The 10,090-nt window shown below is 38.0% G+C and overlaps 1 protein-coding gene across 2 annotated transcripts in view; it reads left to right on the forward strand.

Moving 5' to 3' along the window:
- BCAT1 (branched chain amino acid transaminase 1) overlaps nt 1–9,261 on the forward strand; it is a 67,403-nt gene extending 58,142 nt beyond the window's left edge. For both annotated transcript variants that reach the window (XM_030040967.2, XM_030040968.1), the window contains one exon: nt 1,726–9,261. In XM_030040967.2, coding sequence (XP_029896827.1) covers nt 1,726–1,767 — 42 coding nt within the window. In that variant the 3' untranslated portion in view covers nt 1,768–9,261. The remainder of the gene's footprint in view (nt 1–1,725) is intronic.
- The last annotated feature ends 829 nt before the right edge of the window (nt 9,262–10,090 follow it).

Consider the following 10,090-nt stretch of genomic DNA (forward strand, 5'->3'; position numbering starts at 1 on the left):
GGAGAATGTATGTATTAATTTTTACAAAGCAGGACCTGTGGAGGGGGCGAAAGAGGAATGGGATTGACTAGCCTGAAGTCACAATGTCTTTGACAGAATCAGAAGAGGAAGATAAATCTGCTTTTATTTCTGGAATGAAAACATGTTGATTGTATTATAACATCTTCATTCCTCTTTTAATTCTGGAAGCAGGTTCAAACCCTAGTCAAATGGCAACTCAGACCAGCCCTTGCAATTTCTGAAGTCAGCATCAGAGCATTAGAAGATACTACTACCTAAAGCCAGCAAAACTTACAAATAATCCCCTGGCCTTTACCTTCTTTCTGATTTGGGGGGGTAGGGGTCCCACCTTTTCTCTGAGAAGCAGTGATATGAAGGTCAAAGACATCTCTTTTTTAATTCCTTTGCTCCCATCCTCAACAAAATTGCCTCACATGAGAGTAGTCCAGTGCTTTGTGGTTAAACTAATGATACATCTGCTTTTCCTTGGTTCCCAAGGCAACTACACTGACATCTGGGAATGTAAGCTGGAAATCCTTTGGACAAGTAATTCATCCAAGGTCCTGTGTAGCACCATACCAGTATTTAGTCAACCACATCGCAGACTGTAGAACAGGAGCAGCAGAATTAGTAATGAAAAGAAAAAGTAGATGTGACATGTGGAGGTAATTTAGAGGCTTTACCTGTTGGAGTAAAGAGTAAAACACAAGCACACTGAACATCATTCCTTTGTGGATCTGGAAGTGTGTTTTTCTGGCTCATCCTGATTTGGAGCTGTTGTCTTTTCCCTGCTTTAATGTCCCTTTATCTCCTTTCCTGCTGATGCAGAACCTGGATTGGAGGAACTTCCTTTTACCCTCTCTGGAGAAATTATCATCAGTGATAAAAAAAGTGATCTTTTCAGCCTACATAAAGCCTCTAAAACCAGTCCTCATTCCCCTGCTGAAAAGTGTTTTCAAGCTCCCTGAACATGGTACTATGAGGGAAAGGGCTCCCGACTTAGATCTGCCACTAGTCTGTCCATCTCTGCTTTAGTTACATACTTGAGCCCTATGTGCATTTTTGGGGCTTGCTGGAGCATTGTTTACAGGACTGGTGACAAAGAGCTTTAGAACGTGGAACCAGTTTAACAACCAAAAGTGCTGTCTTGGGACTGTATCCTCCCCTGGAAGAGATACAGCTCCAGGTGGTAGGTTGTCTTCGTTTCTGCCTGATGATCCTGTTGGTTTGCGTATGGAAAGATGACTTGTCTTATTTGGGTTACAATTCTCTCTGATTGTACTCTGTGGTATTTGTGATGGGTTTTATTTCACATTCAATCAGAATGCTGTAATAAAAAGCCACCTTGAAAATAAAAAGAAATAAAAACAAATGTGTGTGTTTATTGGAGCTTGAGCAGGGGCATACTTATGCATGAATTAGTGAACTCACCTCAGGGAATAACTGTATTAAATTGATGGAAAGCTCTAGCGAAGCAGGACTATTCTGTATCATCTCTAGTGAGTATCAGTATCACCTCTTCCTAGTCTACTTATTGGAAGATGGATAAAGCTTCAAGCTGTCTTTAGGCTTTGCTCAAATCAAAGGCAGAAGTAAAGGCATAAGAAATAATGTAAACTACTATCGAGGTGGTGGATATGAATCTTTCTGAGGATAGACCTAGGAAGTTATAATTGCTGTTACTTTCAATTTCTATTCTTTAACTCCATTTTTGCTTCATTTCAGTATGGAAGAGAAGACAGCGATTGGGCAGTGCTGGTGTCGTGAAGGTGGAAGAGTTCAGACCCTCCAGACAGAACAGACAAGAATAATGACAACTTCTGTAGCTGCCTGTGCGTAGCGTAGTTTCTGTACCAATTTGCTCCCCAGGATGATTGTTTCCACAATCTGGCAAATGTGAACACAATCATTTTGATTTCTACTGTAATCCTGTTGGTAAAAGCCTGTCTTCTTGGTAGAGGTGCTAAATGTTAGCAATAGAACTTTCCTAATGGTTTTCTTAGTGCCTCCTTGTGTCTTATGTACAGTTTGAAAACTTGTAAAATGCTCTTCAACTGCTCTTCAGTTTGGTTTGTTTTAACTGCCATCACCAGCAGAGCACATTGTCATATAACACAAAAATGTTGCCTGTTAGCTGGCCACAGGGTTCTGTTGACATTATTCTGCCTTTTGCTCTGTGTTCGGGAAACAATTAAGTTTAGACATATGCTCTTTCCTTTCATTCTCTGCTTGTATGGGAGATTCCTGAGTCTGCATAGCCCTCTAGATCCCCTCATGCATACTCTGTCAAATAACAGCTCTGTCCTTTAGGCTAAAATTCTCTGAGTCAACCTAGCCTGCAATAGGCTCTCTGTTGGCCTATTGCCTTTCCCTCCATGGGGATATGTAGTGGCTGCTTGGGCAGTGCATACCTCTCTAATAGTTGAATACATCCTTCCATATGTCATTTATAGGGCTGGGTCAGGCCCTGCTGAGACAAGAATTACCCTTCTGTCTGGCCTAGCACAGAGCTGGGCACTGCAGACACAGTGTTGCCTTCCAGGTGAATGTCTAGAAAATAAGATTAGACAACTGTGTCTGTGAAAGTTGAACAGCTCTTCACAGCAACCAAACCTTTGGATTGAGGAATTTCTTTCATCATCCAGTCACATAATTTAGATCACCAAAATATTTTTCTTGTCCCCTTCACGACTCGCTGTGAAATGTATCCAGCCTCCATTGACAGACATGTACTTTAATAGGGCCTTCCTATTAAGGAACAAGCTATCTTGTCAACAGAAGCTATCTGGCACAAGAAGGAAAGAGATTTCCTTCAAACCCTGATTTCTTTCTGGTTAAGCACATACTTCATATACAGCTACTCTCTCACATGCAGTCTTGATACTATTTGGAAACAATATAGAGCATGTAGCCCATACTTAGGGAAATAACTTCTGCAAGCGTTCAGTAGTGATCATACTGTAATATTTATTAGCTTTCTCTTTGCACACAGTTCTGTCAAACAGCTTTAAGATATCTCTTGCCAAAAAGGATCACCATATTCTGTATCAATGTTCCAAAGTGCTATTTCTGTGTAAAACTGGTGGAACTTTATTGACGCCAACGGAGTCCTATAAGAAGTAAAAGTGAAACATTTATTTCTATAGTTTGCAGTAGAGATGCGCAAGTATTAAGGGAAATATTTAGCACTTTATTTCTTTTGAAGACCCAACAGTATCTCTCCCATGCTTTGTAAGTCCTTTGTAGTTACTGGCATTCATTAACATAGTTTTAAAAAGCAAAATATAATTTCTAATAGACCATTCATGCCTTATGCAACTGCTAAAAAGTATCCTTATGGCTTTCCTGTTCATTTTTGGACAGATTTTAAAGACAACCCCCACTTAGCCATCACTTTCTTTTGCTCCTTCAAATAATGACTTTTACTGTCTTTCACTGCAGTCCAGTCTGATCTTTTAATGAAGAACAGTTGAAGGTTCTCCCTGACAACGTAACCATTGTTAAAATTTGTTGGATGGTTTTCTCTTTAGAATACAACTGCAAGCACAAAGTGTTGTTTCACTTACAGTAGCAATAGTATTGTGCATCTACTTTTCTGACCATTTGAATCTGTATCTTGTGCTGGTCCTCGTGCAGTATCTTACTATGTATTATAAGCTGCTGATAGTCTTTCTTTTTATTTAATTAGATGGGTGGAAAAAATAACATGGGGAATATGTCAAGATGCAATGTGGGGTAGAGAGTTTTATCCAATGAGACAAGTATCATAACTGAAGAGTGCCTTTAACTAGAGTGTGGCGAGGAGCTCTCTAAAGATTATGTAATGAGCAACCACATGTGGCTTCCAGTTACTGAACTATCTAATCTGTCCCCTTACGGTCATCTTAGATTTAGCAGCAAAAGGAAAAGTGGAAATATATAACTTCAGATGCATGGCAAAGTAGTTGTATGATACCTTAACATCTCAGGATGTTGATAAAGTTAACACGTATCATATATCAAAAATCCCCATAAAGGTGTCAGTATACCAGCAATAATCTATTCACTAGTCAGAATGAATAAGGGCCAGTTAGAAGAATTATTTTACTGCGGTGTAAACCTAAAAGTTGTGTAAAACTCTTCTTAAATTGGATGCAAGTAATTCAATGTGAGGAAACCAGGCAGTTTCATTTATTGTGGTTTGCACTGTTTCCTGCACTGACCAGAGAGACACCTTTCCTTTTACCGCACATTTTGAGCTGATGGAGACTTCAAAATGATGAGAGTTGAAACTGGAATGACCCACAGAAATGTGTAGACTTTTCTAGCAGAGAAGAATGAAAACATGTAGCGTATGTGTGTTAACTGTTGTCTTTAACGTTTTGGTTAATTGCTTTACTCTGGCTATGTCATCTCAAAGCTGTGCTTGTTTCCAAATGGGATGCAGGTGAATAGGTTCTAGATTTCAAACTTTAAAACCTAAATAAGGGAGCTGACTGGTCAGTATAATACAGGAAATTCTTCTGATGTTGCATGCTGTCTTACCCTGCATTATGCCACTGCTTTTTTATCCTGTTAACCAAAGGAAAGAAACAATATGTGTAAATAATAGTGAGTATTTATTATTGCATTCTCCCTATTTTTGCCTGTAAAATTTAGGAGGGAACTGTGGTATTCCCTGAGCTAATAATAGATTGTAAAAGAACATCTGCACATCTTTTCTCCATGTGCCCTATTTGTTTAATTGCAACAGATTTACATAGAAAGAGTATGGTACATCATAACTAGGCAATTATCCATTCTTCATCACTTAGTTATGGTGCTGCTAATTGATCATTTAAGACATAAGATAGTCTAACATTAGGAGAATTTGAGACTGTTCAAAAAAGATCAACAAATTAATATTGTTGTGTGATATTTGCATAATTGGCTGCAATTATTTAATGTTTAATTGGGTTGATCAAATGAGATTCAGCCTTTCACATGCTTATGTTTTACAAACACTGGTACTTTAAAATGATAATAATGAACTCTAATTTTCATATGTTCTTTCTTCCCTTCATTCTTTTGATTGTTATTTTCAGTATTGAGCATGTCCTTAATTTTCAGTTTGGTGAGCATGATTCATGTGTAGGAAAGAAGTCCTTCAAATGAGAGAACTTTTCATGAAACTGGCTTTTCATATAAGCTGTTGTGATGCCAAGAGTTATGGCTTCAGCAACTGGCATTACTTAACTAGATTCTTGACTGCAATGAGGGCAAATTTGCTGAGAATTTACAGTGACAGACTCTGGTGAGAATGCTAATAAAGGTTCCTGCTTAGGGTAGATAATCTGTTCAGTCTGTAGCAGCACAAAGCAAACGTGATTTTTCTGGGATATAGACAGGAAGTCTGATAAGACAAAAGGAAGATAAGAGAGAGATCTTTCTGCCCAGCCGTTGTTTACACCTGTTCAACTATTTCAAGCCAAAAAGCAGTTGTCCTCCACTCCTTCTCTTTCTAGATAAACTGTTGGTTAGGGTTTACCTAATTCAACAGAGAGGTATCATTGATCCTCTTCTGTATGCTTATTTTATGCTTATTTTTCCTCAGGCATGAAGAATGGTAAGTTGGAAAAACATGATATTTGAAAGAGTCATTTGGAGTGCAAATTATTTGAAATGTCTGTCTAATGCATGGTCTTCCAAGGAGTTAGACAGAAAAACAGCTGGGACTGATCTCATAGCTGCCTAATTAGAGGAGGAACCCTCTTGAATTCAATGGCCTCTCCAAAACAATCTGCATAATCTCAACAGATTGCTTAGTGTGAACTGTCTGTTGATAGTGCCTTCCTATGAAATAGAATACAGATATGGTAGCACAGCCTGCCAGACTATGGCACACTGGCTCTCTCTGCATGGGATTCACCCTACTGATGGTAAGTTTTAATGTTCTAGTGGCAGGCTCATATACTGAGAGGTGGGCAGGTGTAAATGATGGCTGAGTGTGCCCTGAGGTGGGTCGTTCCTTGCTGTCTTTTTCTCCCTTCCACACAGACTTGCAGCCCCTTTTCCCCAGTCTCCTATCATGATGCCACTTAGTCTCTTACATAAAAGTGACCATTTAAGCAAATTTTGCATTCTTTTTGCTTTTAGCAGTATGACAGTTTAAAAAAAAAAAAAAGTGTTTTGTTCATCTTGCAGGTGTTCAGGGATCAGAATTGCACTTTACCACCTGCATATGTAATGCCTGAACAGACTGCCACTGACTTTGTGACCCTGGACAAGTTATCTAACCTCTTTGTAAGTGCAGAGTAGTAGTACTACCACTTATACAACTTTTAACTCTAATCCAAACTTTTCCATAAAAAGTTACTTCACTACAGATCAAATAAGCTTTCCAGAAAGCTTTTTAAGCAGCAGAGAAGGATGCCTTGTAAAGTCAAGTATTTCAAGGATTGCTTTAGAGTAGAAGTATCTTGGTTATGCAGAAGAAAAATGTTATTTGAATGGGATATAAATTTAAGGTTTTCTGTATGAACCCATAAACAAGTAAAATATGTAGTTCAGAATATAAAGTAGCATACAGAAAGATCTTGAAAAGAGAATTTACCTCCACCTCTCAAACAGTGCTATCTTATTTAAAAATGATGCTTGAAGAAAGCATTTTACCTCTCAATGTAGAGTCATTAGATTACAACTAACAACTAACACTTCATCATGTAGCACTGAGACAGACCTCTTTATCAATCTTCACTACAAATTTTCTGAACTGCAATAGTTAGCAACTGGTAAGTGTCAAAAAGCCGTGTTTTACTGTATTTTGTCACTATCCTCAAGATTTGGAAAAGTAACTCGTAGGTCCTAAATCATTTAAGCTAAGTAACTTCTTAATAAGTATTTGTATTTTTAGTCATAATAGCAAAAGAGAGTACTGGTATTGCATTGGTGAAAAATACTGTTGTCAATCCTTCTGTCCATGCCTTGCTTTAAGCATGATGGTTATTATTGGGAATTCCAGAATTTTTTTCCCTGACTATGCAAAATCTGAGTGCCATCTATAGCACAGTTGGCAAATATATCCCCAGTTCCATAAACAAAACTGACTTAGCCATTACCTAGAATGGTCAAGTATACTAGGGCTTAGCAGATGTGGAACAATACTCAATTAGAATAGTCAAGCCTTAGATTTGGAACAAATTCTTGGAATTAGTAGCTCAGATAGAAATAAATCTTGTTAACCATACCCAAATTTACTAGAAATAATGGTGTTTAAATTCACTAGTAATACCAGCATGGCTAGATCCTCATCCCTCTCTCTAAACATTAATTTATACTGTTTGCTTATCTTAAAACTTAATTTGTGCTTATCTTAAAACTTTATTGTGTCTCATTTTTACTACAATCCTGAATTCTCATGCCATGCTTTAAAAAAAAGAATCTAAAATTTCATGTTTGTAGGAAGATCTTAAGGAGGATTTAAGACCTTGATACAGAATTTTACAGTCTTCAAATTATCTGCTGGATAAAGTTTAGGTAGAAAAAGAGAAGACAACTTTGGGAAGTAATTAACTACAGTGTTCCAAATGGTTTTCCAACACTGGTCATTTTTGGGTTTTACCAAAGAGGTATGCAGGGAATAGTAGATAAAATAAGCATAGTGCTTTTTTTGCTAAGCAAGAGTTGGGGAAGTTTCCAAGAGCTGGTTCTCTTAATAATGCTAACTCTTTATAGGACTTGATTCTGTCAAGCTTAGAGCAGTCATTTAAGTGTGAGATGGAGGAGCTCAGAAGTTATCTCAGGCAGTACTATCTTGCAGGAACAGATTTTGTTTCATTTTATGATCAAAGTGATCAAGGTATGAACAAGGAATCTTTTAAGTTTTGCACCTTTTTACAGAAATTTTGCTTTTCATTTTAGAATTCTGATATAGTATCACTGAACTATTATCTTAAACTGTTGTGTCTCAGTAGGTTATGAGAAGAAAGCAAACATTCTTATTCTTTATGTAATCACCTTCTTCCTGTATGCCAAATCCCCTCTTCATTATGATTTGGTCACCACTAGAATTGTGACCTCTTCAGGTGAAGTAATAGGGTTTTTCTGTACTATACCCTACTAGTGCACTCTTGGGTTTTTAGTAAGTACTAAGTACTTGCAGCAAATGCCAGAGCAAAAAGTAAAGTGAAAAGTCTTCTGTTTCCAGAACAGGCATACTAAGGAATGAGAGTAAAATCACCCATCAAGTCAGTCAAGACAGGAGGTCAGAAGAACGTCATTACCATTCTCATTCAGTCCAAAACAGAGACTACCCAGGTATACCAAATGTCTAGCAGGATGGTAGATTGCTATTGCTATTTAAGAATGCTCTTAATCAGTTGCTTAAATATCTACGTCTTTGCCTACATTTTCATAACTAGGGCCCTAGTATCTTAACTGAAAGCTGCAACACACCTTTATATGTCATGAAAGAGTAAAATATTAGATCAAAACAAGGTAATGCTTCAGATCATCTAACAGTGAGAAACTGTTTTCTACAGGTCAGTGGCCTGTTCTGTTCCCATAACTTATATTCATTTTCTAATGGCCCAGTAGTTGACTAGAACTGCAAGTAGGAGACAAATATATCATTAACTCTATTCCATAGTCGAGAATGTTGACAAAGAGTCAATCTATTCCCTCCATCTCCTGGGGGAGATGGCTTGGACTCTAGCTTGGCCACGATAGTAGAGAGTGACAGAATGTAAAATGTTCTTTGCCATGACAGAGACAAGTAAGAGGTTTATCTAAAGCTATTTGCAAACAATTTGTGTCGAAGCAGTAAATTTGGAAAGATAGATGTCCCAATCTGCCTGACCTTTGAGGCATTTAGAAGGGTGCAGTAGTAGTTACTGGAATTGTAGCATATCAGTAGTGGGAAATTAGCAACTTAAAGAGGGAGAATTATACACCTCTGAAGGGTCTCTGTTTTCTCAAATGTTAAAGTTAACTGGGTATTTTACAAGGATCTGAGCATATAAAAGCAGTAAAGGACAGATGTGTGAAAAAATACTGGATAAACTAAAGGAAACTCTACCTCATTCTTCTCTAAAGGTTTTGTAGAAGCACAATTAAGCACTCCTAATGGCATTGTTACGTACAGACCATCTGGCATGAAAGAAACACTTTATATTTGTATGTCTATAAATCCTGTAATAACTGTATTTTGCTGGCAGTAGCAACAGTCTACACTATTTGCAATTTTCCTCATCAAATCTGTAATTATGCAATGTTTCTGTCTCCAATAAAGGAATTTAATGGGCACCTGTTTGTGGCATGTTATGAAATCATCACTGTTGAGTACAGCTAACTACACATAATTATCCCGTAGATGGGAGCTGTTACGAAATACATTCTTGAAGGCTGGATTAAAAGAAAAAAGAATTACCAAATGAAGAGTGGCATTTAAGAGCAGCAAAGCAAGATGCAAGTGGTGAGAGATAAGCTAACTCTATAGTCAAAGTGCAAAGCCTGCATTCTGCCTTCTGGCCTCCACTGAAGTCTAAAGGTGTGACGCTCAGAGAGAAGAATGAGGCCTTAACAACGGCAGACATGCATCTACCCTGCCAAGCCTGGAGGCTGAGCCACTTGTTTCACTTACAGTATAATGCTGGACAAATCAAGCAGCAAAACTACCCACCTGCTAACCATGTTGTCATGAAACAGCTTTTAACGTGCCAGGACTATGTAGCAGTGCTTGAATACAGTCCCCGTTCTAAGGGGTTTAGGGTGATGAACTCAAGGGAGAGAAGCAAGCCAGAAAACAGCTTTATACTTTGAGCACTTACCTCACAGGGCAGTTTTGCATAGTCATTACTCTAAAGTATGTCAACCAATGGGAAGCCCTTTGAAGACAGAAAGCACTGAAAAGTGAGTGTCATTAAAATCTTGACATTTGCCAGGTGTAGTAGCTATATTTGCCAAAATACTTGACGTATCCCCCCTTTTAAGTGCAGAGAGTACTGTGATTAAAGATAGTACTGATTCATGCTGTGGTGAAGTACACATCAGGGTAAATTTTCCATCTGGTTTGGTTCTCAGTGACTTCAGAGAAAGCTGGCATGGATACAGAACACTTTAAAAAAGTAGACAG

The sequence above is a fragment of the Aquila chrysaetos genome, chromosome 17 (genome assembly GCF_900496995.4).
Source record: "Aquila chrysaetos chrysaetos chromosome 17, bAquChr1.4, whole genome shotgun sequence".
Classification (NCBI taxonomy): domain Eukaryota; kingdom Metazoa; phylum Chordata; class Aves; order Accipitriformes; family Accipitridae; genus Aquila; species Aquila chrysaetos.